Here is a 17,384-nt window from a genome sequence, read left to right on the forward strand (position 1 = left end):
AAGCTCTGACAGTCTAATTATGAAATATGGTGATTACCTAGCTATCATGAAATGACTTTTGAAAAAATTAAACAAATCTCAACAACAGTGCTGTAATAACTATATTTACCATACACACAAGCCAAGTTGCATGTGTTCAAACAGAAAGTACAGAATTCGTATCCTGGTTATTCCATGTCACAAAATATGGTTATTTCATAGGTTTTCTGGTACTCAGAGTCAAAATATGACTAAAACATTCAAAACTGACATATTTTTTCCCGATTTTTCATTAGGCCAAAAAAAGAAGAAGAATTGTATCTGGTCAGCATGCGCATCATCACTCGCATGCAGTAGATATCGTACATACAAAAGAGAAACAGCACTTTTAGTGATGCTCCCAAGGACTATGTGAGAGTCTATATATATACATAAGCCAAGTGAAGAGGGGGTTTATACCCTTGTCATTCATAGCATCATACAATCTAGAAACTATCTGATATGGGTTCGTTTTCTACGATCTCTCTCTCTCCACTGTATAGTCAAATGGGTTTCTCTAGCACAGCATTCAGTTCTTACAACTGACAGCAACAGTTTTAATGCTTTACTGCAGCATTGAGAAAATAAATCATGATGACATTACAGCGTCCTCATATAACTTACATGTACTTTCAGACTAACGAAGGAGTTTGTAATTCCCACGATAGTTAAACACAGTCATACTAAATAACTAATTGAATATTAACGACAACTGTCTGAATGAAGTAGCCAATTGCAACTGCCTGTCAGTGTGTGTGTGATGGATTACTACTGACATGCACTGTGCACCCTTTCCCCAGCAGGAGATTTCACTACATTTTTGGTAGAATTTCTCCATTTGACCAGACAGTGGAGAGAGAATCAGATCACAGAAAACGAGCCAACAGATATAGTTTCTGACTTTTAGCATCATATGTCTATCTATATCATTAGTTCTACAGTGCTCGAAATAAAAGTCACAATGCTCAAACCACCAATATATTCCACCTTTTTAAGCTTCTACCTGTACTATTTATTTCCCAATAATTGTCGAAAAAGAATCATGACTTCAGCCCTTAACTTTCAACACATAGTAACAAGGCTCCTGGGGTCACCAGTATTTTCCTTGGCTAAACAAAGACAAATATTGGGGGATTATTATTGAATTATAAAAATATCAAATGATATGACACTTACTATATAAATATATACAAACCCTATTTTGAGAGTCATGCCAACTATTTGTATTATTACCTGTACCAATACATTACCTCTGCCTAGGCAAAGAGCAGACTGTATGTACTCTAGCAACTAACAACATCAGTAAACATATCAGAATATAGTTCAAATGTACTTTGGACCCTATTAGATCAGTGTAGCTGGTACCACCCTACCACTGTAGTACCAGTAAATTGTTGATCTCTGTGTTTACATGTACACAGGAATTTAGACTATAATGAAGGGATATGTAGGTATTGATGACTATGGTGTACTTGTCATGTAGGAATTCAGACAGATAATGAACAGATGTAGAAAATAGCAGCAAGGTGGAAAAAAATAACCATGTGTCAGTGATAAACTTCCGGCCGAGAAAATTCTGAAACTTGGTAAAAACTTTGAAACATCGATAATTCTATCGAAATGTTTATACTTGTAATGAACTTATGTTGAATTTCCGTACCTTTATTATAAAGCCTTCTTCAATAGGAACCATGGAATGATAAAAATTTTGCAAAAATAGTGACAACAGAGGCCTCCTAAGGGAAATCCCATCCCATGCCCACCCTGTGACCACAAAACAATCACAATGTGCTTCAAATGCCAAATTTCATCTGTCAAAACATTTTTTCCTCCTGTCTCTAAAATCTTCTACATCCCTGATAGGTCTTAAATACAATGGATAAATAGTACTATCAGATAGTATTGAATTGAACTTTGTTCCAAACACAAACTTGAAATTTTCCTTGAGATTTTCAACTGCAAACTTAAGTGTTTGTCAACTTCCAGGCATTATAAGACTCACAGGTGCCTGAAAGTTGACAAAGATTGAAGTGTGCAGTCGAAAGATTTCTGGTAAATTTTCAAGTTTGTGTCTGGAACAAAAGTTCAATTCAATACTATGGTTTACCAACACAGATGAATTTTCATTTATTTTGAAGTACTATCAGATCTATTTTATGTATGGAATGATGTACAAGGTACGGATGTGGGTCTGACTGGAATACAATGTGTAAATAGCACTATCAGACCTATTGCATGGATTGATGTACAAGGTACGGATAATGAACAGATAGGTCTGTGTTGATAACTGGAATACAATGGAACAATAGTTCTATCAGATATATTCCATGGAATGATGTACAAGGTACAGATAATGAACGGATAGGTCTGTGTTGATAACTGGAATACAATGGAAAAATAGTTCTATCAGATATATTCCATGGATTGATGTACAATGGATAAATAGCACTATCAGATATATTCCATGGAATGATGTACAAGGTATGGATAATGAACGGATAGGTCTGTGTTGATAACTGGAATACAATTATCAGTTATATCCCATGTATGGATGTACCACAGACCCTTCACCAACGATGGTCTATATGGATCTACATAGAATGATGTACAAGGTACGAATACAATGTACTTTGTCTGTCTTGGGCATCATAACAAGTTCACAGTACATGGCTGACATATCATCTCTGTCTGAATCATCAGTGTTAGTTATGAGATGTACAATGTATGAGTCCTGATGATAATATATAGCCAAAAATCTATAATACAGAATGTAACAGCAATTGTATGCATGGCAAATCAATGCTAGCCTACCATACCCTGATGTGCAATGTACATGTACATGTATACCATTGTCGCAAACCACGGCCTGTTTTTACATTCACCATTCTTAACGAGCCTCCCACTGGTTTTATTTCGAAGTGTAGCGGAAGAAATAACAGCTCTGGTTTGTGAGAATAAGGGATACAGTCCTGGCTATATATTACAAATTGTACACTATACTATAAAGACATTCCTAATAATATGCAACATGGACATTTTTCCATAAGACTTATTTTCACTTATTTGGCTGGCAACCAAAAAAGCAGAAATAACTAGTGACTGAAAATTGTGCAATACCTGCTTGTACATGAACACAATATACCAGTCTGGTTATTTGTAGAAATTAGTCTTTGAGAACAATCGAAGACTGTAAAATTGCAAAATTTTCAACTATGACAATATCTAGGTTGACAGTTTTTTATATATTATATACATGTATTATTTATAACTACCCCAATATAGGTGTTCGTGCCTGAAGATTGGATGGTTACAGTGAAGTAGGCAGAGAAAAGTTAAACTTTAAGACACATATGCCCATATTTTGTTGCATGTCAAGTGGCCATCATATACATGTAAATGAGAATAATGATGAGAATGCTTTTTTTTACAATTTTCTACCATACAAGGGATTGTCAGGTAGAAATTTCATTCATTGAGTCTTACCTTTGAGTTAGGTATTTACCTGTTTCTTATCTGAATTTACACTTCAGAAAATTTTCAAAATTTTTAATATTGCACTTTATAAATAAAACACAGAGCACAACTTAATATGGATAAAGAAACTGTCTATATATCAGTCAAAGTACTGACGATGATTTACATGTAACAGCTGTTTAGTGTTTTCATTCATTAAAAATATACAAATTAGACTTTGATCAGTTGTCCAATGTATTATAAATCCTTCACCTTAACATGGGTATAAATGAGGTCACGGTATCTAGGGTAATAGATGAAGACTGTGTCAATCATTTCAACAGCTATAGTGTTCTGTGCTATGTTGTGCTGTGCCGTACTATGCTGTGCTGTGCTATGATGTGATGTATCTTGGGTACTATAGATGAAGGTGTCAATCATTTCAACTGCTACACTGTGCTGTGCTGTGCTGTGTCATGATATACTGTGTCGTGCTGTACTGTGTTGTGCTATGCTGCGATGTGATGTATCTAGGGTACTACATGTAGATGACGGTGACAATCATTTCAACTACTAAAGACTCAGTGTGCTATTGTGTATTGAGCTGCACTGTACTGTACTATACTGTACTGCACTGTGTTGTGTTATGCTATGCTGTACTGAGCTGAGCTGAGCTGTGCTGTTCTGCATATTGTATATTCTGTGTTATGCTGTACTATTCCATATTGTTCTGTATTGTATGTTCTGCGCTATGATATCTTGTTCTGTTCTGCTCTGTTCTGTGCAATGACATACTGCATTGTACTTTGCTGCTGTTCTGTATTGTGCTGTTATGTGTTATGCTATGCTATGCTATGCTCTACATGTACCACTCACTGACTGCTGTTAGAATGTACATGTACTATGGGATATATACATGTATACAAATAGATGACATGCATTTGAAAGCAGAATACCATCAGCACTTCCCATCACAATAAGAACAAGACAAAAACATGACATGAAAATAAATCAGCTGATTATATTCACGTCATCACTCTGGTAACGATGGGACAGTAATATTTTAGCACTTTCATTATGCAAACTGAACTCATGGACTTCCACTTCATGTGTAAGAAGAATACAAATTTTGACTCAGCGAGCCAAAAAATTTTCAAAAATATTTTACTTTCGACAGAATTTTTTAATTAAGACTGTTATCATTTCTGGGCGACATAATTCACAAAGATCTGATTAATTATTCAACACAGAAATTGTATTCATTAATATTCTACCTGCATTTCATCAAACAAACCTTACTCATAGACTTTGTTATTCTTCAGCTTGCATTAATTATTCAAGAACAGGAAACATTTCATTGAATTCATTACATTACATTGATGTGTGTGGGCTGCTGAGGAAGCTAACAGAAATATTCCACCATCAAATAAAGGCTTGGCTTTTGTATGCAAATAGTACAGACGATTTGTAATTAAATAAAGGATTGGCTGTCTTTTTTTGTACGCTGGTTATCAATAACTTAACTCATGAACCCAATCTGATTAAAATCAGATGTAGTGTACACATGCTATTTCTTTTTGGGCCGTTACTTTTACTGTCGTTTGCGGTACAGAATCCTGACCCAGGATTGAAACATGGCCCTTTAAGGACCCATTTACATGATGTGATTTTCAAATGAAAATGTAACCATTCTGTTGAATTTGCACCTCCTACTGTCTACACAGAGATGACAAAAATGCACATGAAAAAACAACAATTTGAAAATGTTGCCGAAAGCGGTTTGCTTTGAAAACAATCCATATTCATTCCAAAACGAAGTCCGTGTAAACAGGCGAAAATGGAAAGATATGAAATTGAACAGTGTCGTGTGAATGACCGAAAATACAACAATTCAAAACATAAATTTAACCTTAGGAATGATCCCATTAATGATGTACCTATCCTACATGCTTAAACCATTTCGTTATGTGCACCATCATCATTTTCAAATTGTTAAATCTTTGGTCTTTCCATGTAGATGGTCAAAATCATTTGTCGGCCTATCATGCAAACACGTGAAATCGCATTATAAGTAAAACAGAAAAGATATTGATTTTAGCTTGTTTTTGTTTTAACGCCGTCATGCAAATACAGCTTACAACGAAATTCCTAATTATTGCAAATAGTATATGAAATGAAATGTCCTGCAGTTAGCATGGAATCCATTCTATCACAGTATATTTTACAAAATGTCCTGTAGTTAGCCTGGAATCCATTCTGTCCTATCACAATGTCTTTTACAAAATGTCCAGCAGTTAGCCTGGAATCCATTCTGTCCTATCACAAGGTCTTTTACAAATTGTCCAGTAGTTAACCTGGAATCCATTCTGTCTTATTTTACCTTTATTTCAGGAAATGAATTGTTCTATAGTTGGCCTAGAATCCCTGATGTCCCCAACTCGGAAATGAAACTTCCTTGATTATGTTCTAGTTTCAATACTTCACAGGTGTGTATTTGAGTTCTAAGTAATGTACTCCATTCTAGTTTCAATTCTTCATACATACATGTAGGTATGTTTTTGAGTTGTAGGCATTTTGAGGTCACAAAATCCATCTATATTTATTTACTTATATCTACTTATCCTTCATTTCAATACTTGCACATCAATCTGATTAAAATCGGATGTGATGAAAGCGGCTAGATGTCTTTATTTACCTCTAGTTCCATCATTTTGTGTCGTTTGTTTTGTTCCGGGTGATAACCACCTTCCCATATCTGACCCTGTGTAATAGAAAATCTCATTTGAACTCATGATTTTGAGTAGCCAATCAGGTTGATCGTTACATTGGCAGCTGCACCCACTGAAAAAAAAACCAAACAAACGGAGGATTGCGTTGACAACATAGCGCTGTCACTCTGAATGATTTTGAAAGAAGCATGCTGATTGGTTGAAGAAACCTTTCAAGATCCTTGAAATTCAAACTGGAGATTTTCTATTACACAGGGTCAGATGTGGGAATGTGGCAGGAACAAAAAAAAATGTCACAACATGATGTAAACAGAGGTAAATAAAGACATCTAGCTACTTTCACCACATCAGATTGCTCACACCTTGCACATAATCAGTGTCACTGTTAGTTACCCCAGTCCTGGCTTTAGGATAATTCAGGGGTGAACAAATCATTTTGTGAACTGGTGGTCCCCGGACCAGTGCCTTAAAAAATCCAGTGGTCCTGCTGAAAGACTTAATGGTTCCAGGTCCCGCTAATGTGAAACATTAAATCTTACCTATGAAGCTGTATATTCAGATGACTTTTTAACATAGTTATTAACAGTAAGGTACCGGTCCGACAGACCAGACAAGGTCAAATTTGTGTGATCCGAACAAAATAATTGCTAGTCCCGGACCCAGGACCAGTGGATTTGTTGACCTTGGGTATACCAGACAGGATTCCATCAAATATATAGATACAGTTGTGTAATATTTCAATTTAATCAATGTCAAAACTATATTCATCTCAACAACTCATTCAGATCTATGTGAGTACTAGTCCTTAGGAATGATATCTAATCACAGAGATATGATCTAATCAATGCCCTGTACATGTACATATAATTATTATGTATTTTATTTGTTAAGAATATATTGTTGCAGACAGCAATCACATATATCTCATTTTTATGGCAAAACACTACATGTAATGAGGTATACATGTACATTTGTCATGCCTATACACATACATGTATGTACATGTACTTGCTATGAGGGGAAAATACCTATAGTATATGACCCTAGTCTGTACTTTATACATGCAGTACCATAGGTCATGTAGATCTCTTAACAGATATGGATACTTCAAAGCCAAGACACTTTGCCATGTTTGCAATCATAAACTACTGCTGGCTGTTTTTATTGAAGTGAAATGGCAGAATCAAGCCTGTGAGCTACGTCTCTAGGTACTGTACTTGGCAAAACATTAGGTATATTTGTAAGACCTCTATACAAGTACATGTACTTGGATTATGTATCTGATTATTACTCCTGCACTGTATTGTATTCATGCAAACAGAAACCACTGGTCATGTAGATAGCTCTTCATAGCCACAACAAGTATATGTACTAAGTAAAATACTTCCAGGTAGCCGGGGTAAATAAATTTGTCAGACCTACAAAGGTACATACATGTATATTGGGCAAAAAATCTATCCACATTATCTGATCACAGTTTGCTTACATAGTCCTACAAACAGCAATCATATACATGTAGGTCATGTACATAGATAGATCTTCATAGATACAACATGAACATGTATGTAGCAAATCTTCATGATCTGATCATCGTTGGCTTTAATACATTCATGCATAGATCATGCGCATTCAGGGCTTAAAATCAACTTTTTTTTCCTTTAGTCGTCCTAGTGGGCTACCAATTTCAGAAAGTGGTAGCCCAAGGATGGTGACCAATAGTCCCATATTCCTGACCTGAATACAGAGTTCCTCTATCAGAAATATGTGTGTTGTTATTGTTATTGTTATTAAAATACTTTTATGCCTGTAAATCTTCCATCCTTAAAATCATTGCATAATCAGTGGTACCCTGAGTGGGTTATCAGCTACAAATTATAGTAACCCCATGACAAGAATTGGTAGTCTGTGGACATGGGACTACTGCTAATTTCAAGCCCTGTACATAGATAGATCTTCATAGATACAACATTATCACATGCACTTAGCAGAAGACTTGGTATATTTGTAAACACTATATACATATAATACATATACAAGTAGTATAGTAGTATTATTATTATTATTAACTTTATTGCCATAAGTATAAGTATAAAATTATACAATGGAATTCGCTTTGGTTATACGTAGCTCGGTTAAAACACAAACAGTGTGGATATGAATAACTATTAAAAGTGGAAAATATGTACATATACGCTAAAACGCTAAGACATGTACTCTGTAAAAAATATATCTAATCACATTTCATATTATATTCATTTTATTAACAGCAATCACACAAGTTACGGAGCTGTATGTAGACAGCTTTTCTTTGATACATATAGTCATATACTTAGAACTAACCATTGTGTACATTTGTAGGGCCTACATAGATACACCATATACTGTATTTATAAACACATAGCAATATGCATGTACAGGTCATGTACTGTACATAGATCTTCATAGATACAACATACACATGTCCGTACTTGGCAACACACGACAGTGTACTGTAGGTACAGGTGTAAGATAATATGTGTCCTCGGCAAAAAAAAAAAAAATGTCATCACAGTCCGCCCTATAGGCTATATATGCATACACTGCATGCAGACAAAACCTCAAGACAGTTGACTGTTGCGCATACAAAGATGCACTTGATTATGAAATATATATCATTATTGTCTCCATGCAACAACACAAATTATTACAGCTAAAATGATGTTGGTTTGGTGTTTCACTCATGTAACATGACATTTATTACACACCCTCAGACAACTTTTAATACAAAAGGAACAATGACACAGTGGGGATGTAGAAGTAGTCAAGTTGAAATGTTGATTATCAGTTAGAAAATAAACAATTGCAGCCATTAAAATCATCATTGAGTCTGTGTGTAATGTTTTTCATTAGAAACCTGTTTTACTGCACTGTGAAAGAATAGCAATGCTTGTCACTGTACAATGTGATTGGGCAAAGGATCCTGCTGTGTTTGCCGTGTCTCTGTTATTGTTAGTCTAGAGTTGAAATATGTCTATTTTTGTGTCAAAAACGTAATGTCCCATGAGTGAAACACCAAGCTGACACCATTTTAGCTATAACATTATATTAGGTGCACCACGGACACCATCATATAAGAACTACATGTATACATAGCAATATAACTATTGTCTAGCCAAATATACAATCATGTATTATAATCGGACATGAGCCAGCCATGTGGGTGCACGTTACAATGAGTAATGGTGTCAGTCAGCTGTATCAGTGGTTAGACTATGACTAGTATAAGGAGACTTTGTATGACCGTTGTCAAACATTAAAATCCCCGTCAAGTAGCCCATGTGGGTACCGAGTGAAGGAAAACTAAATATTGCTATAATACAGTGTACACCGATAAACAGATATGACATATACACATATACACAGTTCAAGAACTTACACGGTACACAAAACATTACTATGCACCTACAGCAATCTGATACATTCTTAGCATATAATTACTGTACCTTCTGTGGCACTGTCTTCACTGTTAGTCTCTCCATCCCCTGCCTTACACCCCACTTCTTAAAAAGATTAAAACAGAGACACTTGAAGCCATGTGGTAGACTATCATACTGTATGATGGTACTGGGCGAGGGTCGGTCCATCAGTCAGTTACCTATTGTCCGTGCTAAATTAACACACTCAATCATTACACAGAATCTCATTATACTAATATGTAACAATGCTATCTCCCTGCGGGATAGATTATCATTCTGTTACTATGACGATCAGAAGACTTCCCTCCCGGGCCTCAGCTGGGCCAGACTGATAGCACAGAGTCAGAGATTGGGACTGCCAGGTACTGATGTATGCTATTACTAGAGGAGAGGCCTGCATCACTTGATTTGCATCATAACACATGGCGATGAATCAGTAATGAAGTCTACATTACATATATGACTGTCTGATCTCTAGCTTGTTCATATGACCTCATATCAAGTATATATCTGATTAATGACCACAGGATACTACAATGCTGACTTTACTATTGATGGCATGGTAGTCTTAAAATTGTATGAATGTTAATCTCTATCTATATTACTACACAGCTATCTGATCACTAACTCAGTCATATCTAGAAACAACCATGCAATGTATATATACAACAACACATATATACCTCCATACATACATACATCCATGCATGCATACATACATACATACATACATACATACATACATACATACATACATACATACATACATACATACATACATACATACATACATACATACAATGTACATACATACCATACATACATACATACATACATACATACATACATACATACATACATACATACAGACAGACAGACAGACAGACAGACAGACAGACAGACAGACACGTAATGTGACGTATATATATTTATTTCAAATTATGCAAAAATTATGCAAATCCAACACCTAACTTGTGATTTTCACTTCTAGAAATTGTAAAACTTAAAAGTCATATATTATACATATGTTCAGTCAGTTTAACACTGGTCATTTGTAACAAACTATCAATTTCAAATAATAAATGAATGGGAAACCTATGGAATAAATAGTCATTTTTATGAACACATTAGGGAAATCATAATAAATAAAAAATAAGTGTGCCATACACCATGACAGAAATATTTTAGTATTGAACGAATCATGATACATTAACCAATGATATATTGTTTTACTGGCTTACTTAGTTACTATACAGTCAATTTCACAAAACCATGCAGCTTTTCTGTTTGATACAACCACACAGAAACAAACAAGAAACTGTCACACTTCAATAGCAAGATCGTAATTTTTTGCTACACTTAGTCTAAATGAAATAAACCATTTAAATGTATTGCAACTCCATGCAGACATTCGGGCACCAATGTTTTTTCTTAGTATCAAATGAAGGGTACCTAACATGTCTTTTCCTGTGTTGTGTTCATATGATGTCTGTATGGTGGAATGTATAGTTCATTTCACTTAGACAAAATGTAGCAAGAAACTGTACTCATTCAGTCTTACTATCTTAAAGTGTAGCATGTCCAGTTTCTTATATTGGTTTCTGCGTGGTTGTATCAAACAGAAAAGCTGCATGGTATTTTAAAATTGGCTGTATGAATGTCTGTTCTATATACAAGGTCAATAAAGTTTATGTTTCAATATCATCACTGTCCTGTTTAGTTTTATAAACAGTAGTTCCGTGGCTACCAGGGTGGACAGGACAGGGGTAGACACTCAAAAATTTCTACTATTTTCTAGAATACAAATAAACAAATACCACCAATCATGACCCCATGTATATTTGAAGACAATTGACAAATCCAACGGATACCAATTTGTACTTACATTAATCTGTATACACCAATCTCATTAAAATCTGATGTGATGATTACAGAAGGAGAAGGACTTTTATACAGGGTTAGATGTGGGAAGGCAGTGTGATCACTCCCACAACAATAGAATCACAAACAAATGACACTTGTCTAACGAAGGAAATAGAGGTGACTAAAGAAATTGAACCATATTCACCACATCAGATTTGACTCAGATTAATGTATGCGTAGCACTTTTTACGAAAAGCCTTCATATGATAAATTTATATTGCAGGTAAGCTCACAAAATGTCACAAAGTTAAATGAGCTGACATGTTTCATTTATTACTCTTTGAAAATGAGAAGCTAAAGTTCATACAGTGCTTCCATCATCTTTTCTGATCTGTGTATTTTGTGTTGTATTAGTTCGTTGGGCCTGTGGCCTTCATTGCAAATCAACTAATATATCAATATACCATATCAATCATTCAATGTATGCACCTGCAATAACTGAGTACAAATACAACTTTAAACGTCCATTTTAATTATAGACGTGTAAAAATAGTTTAATTCAGAATAGGATTGAAATTTAGGTATGAAAATGAGTTTTCTAGGTTGGTCAAGAACAACACAATGATCCTATGTACCAGATAATGCTTATGTCTCCACTGATAAGATAACACATAATGTGATGACCCCCCAGATTGAAACATGGCCCTTTCACTGCTGTTTTTTTCACCTCATTTATCGCAAAATATTCTACTCTTTTGGCATTACGAAAGAGTTTTGATAAACTATCGGTTAAACTATACTTTTTTGTTATCAATTGTCAGTCTTTTTCCCGAATTTTTAATCATTAAATTTTTTAACCACTGATGGTCACCGTTTTGAGATGAAAATAAACCATAATTAGTATTATTATTTCATTATTATTAAAATCACAAGGATAGTACTATGAACTATCTGATTTATACAAGGTCCCCTATTTCAGTGATAAATGATATGTTTATGGTGTCACCATCTCACCATTAGTATCATTGTCATCTTTTCTGATTCTGCCATAGAGGGCGCTGTTTTTAAAATACAAATTTCAGTAAGATTCCATAATAATGTCGATCGGGTCACAAGAAAGATAGTTAGCACTCAACACGACATACAGTATCTTACAGTCTTGGACCACACTATACACTATTTGAAAAAAAAATTCTTGCCCACAACTTTGATGGGTTTAGGAAAAGTGGGTCAGGTCACGAGAAACATACAAATACAACGACCATGCTAAACACACTCTATTTGATTATAATTTCTTGCCCGCAACCTTGATGTGTTAGGAAAATTCCATCAATCCTGATAACAACTACATTCACAGGAGCACAATAACCTACATTTATAGTATAATGTAATTCTATAAAATCAATGGACATCTGAGCCATAACGTCATTCCATAAAATCAATGGCCATCTGAGCCACATTCACCAATCCCGGATTTATTGTATTTCACCTCAATACACATACAACATATGCTTCGTATAATTACAAGCTTTTACAGTAGAAATATCGACCATCCGACCCCAACTGATACACAGACACACACACAACGTCCTTGGAACATAGAAGCTATTTAATGTCATCCCATTGCAGGCTCAGATTTTGACATATACAAATTGAAACTAGCCAGCATTTGAGTCTGCTTGTATGGTTTCCCGAGGTGACATATGTGTGCACATACATGTACAGTGCCTACTTGTCGGCAGGAGTATGGTATTGTTTATATTTGTAATGAGTGGTCTGTGGGAAGCCTTTTTTCTTATCTATCTAAATTGTTCTTAGGGAACATAATAATACATGGATTATTAAAACAAAAATATCACCAAAATAAAATGGTCAAATTGCTTGAGTTCACATACCGGTAAAAAAAAAAAAAAAAAACTAAATTTTTTTTAAAAATCAATAAAACAAGGCCTACAGTACAATGGTTAAAGTAAAAATGCAATTACGGTGAGTAATAAAACCAGATACACAAAAACTATAATAAAAAAATGTGTATGATACGCAAAGTTTTTTAGTGACCCTTCAATATTTCTGCTGTAAGTTCCCTTGTATTCACAGCAGTGCGCACCCTCCCTCTAAGCCAATTTGACATGCCACTGATGCACACAATTTCTAGTGATGCACCAAAATGTGGTGTTCCCCTATTCTTACTATATAAATGTATATACGATGACTCACAAGAAATGCCAGTTTTTCTCATTTTGACTCACAACAATAAAATGTTGCTCTCATTTAGAGGGCATACTGATTGACAGCATTGTTCGTGACTTGTAACCTTTTCACACGATTATTGAACACAATCACCATTCATAAAAGTAAAGTAATTGTAAGGAATGGACACATTTTCCATACAATTTATAATCCAGTTCTGAACTCTCAATCCTTTCTTTCATTATGAATTTGAATTCAGTTTTTTTGTGTCAAACCTAATATGTAAAGAGCTTCTTAATACTAATACTATAAATGTAATGTGAAGGTTAATACGTAATCTATAAATATCATCATTTAGTCTAGTTCATATATGGTATTGTTACGATTTACACCTCCACTCAGTGTTTTACCACACAGTGGTTTACCGGTAATTAAAGACCACGTTGACATTCAGACTATTCAACACTCGCCTCACCATTACAAGTACTTGAAAGTTAAAAGATCATTTTGAAAACAAATTTGCCGTATTTTGCAGTAGTTCCAAACTCTGTAGTATATTTCAACTAAATCTTCCTCAGCAGCGCTGTTATTACACATTGCGTTATATGAATAGCATGATGTAGACTTGACAAAGTGAACTCAGAATTACTAAAAAATATGATTCCAGAGCAAGTAAAACGAGGTTAAATATATAATACTAGAAGAAATTAGTGAATGTATGAAATGGCCCTATATTTACAAATGTAGATACTGGGCTTTGTAAGGTATGCCATGTGGGGGCGCCCTCACTTATCGGCCAACCCCTTTCACTACGAGGGCAGAGCGACATGACACATACATTTGTATCTATTCTTACAGTTTACGCAGATAACTACATGTAAGCCCACAGAGACTCATCATGATCACTATCACATCATTGTTTTCCTTGCCGAGCACTGAGACTCAGGAATGGTAAAACTGATAGATTTCTACAAATGTATACATTGTAAAAAATACTTTTGATGGGGAACAACTTACGAATAAGACTTGCTAACAATATAGAGAACTCAGGCTGATTTTACCAAAGTAACACTGATTGTTTTGTTGTATACACATGTACATTAAACTCTTTCATTACTTTTTTACAATTACAGTCATTTGCTTTTCTCAAGTCAATATCCATTGTTAGGGTTGTGTACACACAAACATTAACATTGCAGGCTGTAATAGAAAGAAGCCCAATTTCAGCCACTCACTAAACATGTATTTCCAAACCCACAATTTGAAGATTCCAAGTCAGCCACTCTAACCATCTGAATATGACTCCACATACATGTATATATGTAGTGTTACATTTCTACAATGCTGTTTCATTGTCAAATCCTTAAGAACTGAAGACATTTCATGAGATTTGTGTATTAAAATTCACATACACAAGGAATCCATTATTGTGTTGCTTGTCAAATGAAATAAGAGTTTGACCAAAAGGAAACATTTTCCTGTAAGATCAATCTACTTACCAGATGCAGTACCCACCCTCCTCCCCATTCATTGGTGGATGCATTTGATCATTGTATTTAAGAATGGGTTGGCAAATAAAAAGTAGCTAGTGTTTGTAATACATTGCATAATTTGGTATTATCAGCAAGAGGGTGGTCACATCTATCATGAGAACAAAGAATTCTTGCCTTGTCGATTTATGAATAATATGCAAATATAGTCTAATCAGGTAAGTTGATTAATTGCAACAGAAGGTGGGGGGAGGGGGAGGGGGGGAGGACTACATTGTACTCCCTTTGAGTGTATATGTATATGGGCCACACTTTGAAGTGCCTTTTCTAGCCCTTTGGTCCAAAATGGGGTCTGTTTTTTTTTCAAGTCTAAAATGGGGTCCACTTTGCATTATTTTTGATTTTGCTCGGTCTAAAATGTGGTTCATTGTTCTTTAATACAAATCATAACTGCCATTAATTGCCTAAAAATGTTACCTCGTAAGGAAAATGTATTCAGGTCTACACTTTCATCTTTTAAAAACCTGTAATGGTCTAACATGAAGTATTGATTTTTGGTCAAAATGGGTCTAAAATGGGGCCTGGGGTTTCCATCACTGGTCACACACCCCTACCTGAGCTGGCCACTGGTACAACCCCCTGGCAATAGGAGAAATGTTCTGAACTATACATGACTATTCTACAGTAAACACTTACTTCAAATTCTGGTAGGGATGCACTCTTCCTGAGTTCCTTTGATGTCTGTAGTATTGCTCTCTTCTCCTGTATATTCTTCTCCAAGTACATACTTGTTGGTCTTTCATATTTGTTATTATTGCTAGGCCTAGGGGGTTTAGCTAATACTATTTTGAATTGTTCTCCATTAGCACTCATTTCATTCAATATTTACAATCTGTAAGGAAAGAAGACAACAAGTGGTCAGATCAACCATTCATATTTTGATAGTCACTTTACTTAGTAAGACTGTACAGGTGGTATTTGTATCATCTGTTATCATCATCAACTGTACGAATGTTTGAAAGTCGTCTAGACAAACTGTCCGAAAAACCAACCCTTTTATTATGATTATAAGGAAAACAATATTGAACTTTCACTATACAGAGACTGTAGTACACAGGAACCTCATGACTAAGTTAGCACAGAGCTGTCAGTAGAGGACAGATAGGCCTAAAGTCAGAATTATCATTTAATCTATGAATCTACCAACATACATGTACACACTTATAAATATAACTTTGATTGTCTCAAAACTGTCAATCATTCATGCTGTGTTTTAACTACAAAGAACAGTACATGTACATGTAGCTAGCATCATGCCATATCTGTTGTCCAATCATTAAATACTGCCCTCTGGAGGTAGAAACAGTAGTTTCAAATTCAGTATAAGAATACATGTAAATATTCTACTACAAGAACCTTGTTACGAAAATGAGGAAACAAGATACACTAACTCTTCATAGCTTTTTTAATAATGTTGTTTGCGGACCCTGTAAAGTGGCTGGGTAATTCTGGTAGGTAGCAACATGTGTACAGCATTTACTGCCGTCAGCAAAACCCCCTTGACATGTCATATCTTTATACATTGATTTATTTGTCTGCCTTGTGATATTGAGTCACTTCCTTATCTAACAAAATGTTTCTGATAACAAATGTAAATATTACATACATGCACATGTAGATAAAATTGTGTAGGTAAAAGTGGAAATATGTATCAATTACATATTTTTCAAAATGAATTTTATGTTTTTAAACTATAACATGTGTTGTCTTGTGTTGTCTTGTGTTGTGTTGTTCTGTTATGTGTTGTGTTGTGTTGTGTTGTGTTGTGTTGTACTATGTACTGTGTTGTGTTGTGTTGTGTTGCGTTGTGTTGTGTTGTGTTGTATCATGTTGTGTTGTCTTGTTCATGTCATGCTGTGATGTGCTGTGCTGTGCTGTGCTGTGTTGTGTTGTGTTGCATCATGCTGTGTTGTATTGTGTTGTGTTGTGTTGTTCTGTGTTGTGTTGTGTTGTGTTGTGTTGTGTTGTGTTGTGTTGTGTTGTGTTGTTGTGTTGTATTGTGTTGTGTTGTATCATGTTGTGTTGTCTTGTGTTATCTTGTGTTATGTCATGCTGTGATGTGCTGTGCTGCGTCATGTCATGTTGTGTTGTGTTGCAAACTTTCACTTGCAATGTTTTTGTTAAGT

At 35.1% G+C, this 17,384-nt stretch overlaps 1 protein-coding gene across 1 annotated transcript in view; it reads right to left on the minus strand.

Moving 5' to 3' along the window:
• The window catches only part of LOC144450606 (oxysterol-binding protein-related protein 3-like), an 82,991-nt gene that overhangs the window by 32,488 nt on the left and 33,119 nt on the right, over positions 1-17,384 (minus strand). The window contains exon 2 of the mRNA XM_078141250.1: positions 15,895-16,090. Coding sequence (XP_077997376.1) covers positions 15,895-16,071 — 177 coding nt within the window. The 5' untranslated portion in view covers positions 16,072-16,090. The remainder of the gene's footprint in view (positions 1-15,894; positions 16,091-17,384) is intronic.

The sequence above is a fragment of the Glandiceps talaboti genome, chromosome 20, assembly GCF_964340395.1.
Source record: "Glandiceps talaboti chromosome 20, keGlaTala1.1, whole genome shotgun sequence".
Taxonomy (NCBI): domain Eukaryota; kingdom Metazoa; phylum Hemichordata; class Enteropneusta; family Spengelidae; genus Glandiceps; species Glandiceps talaboti.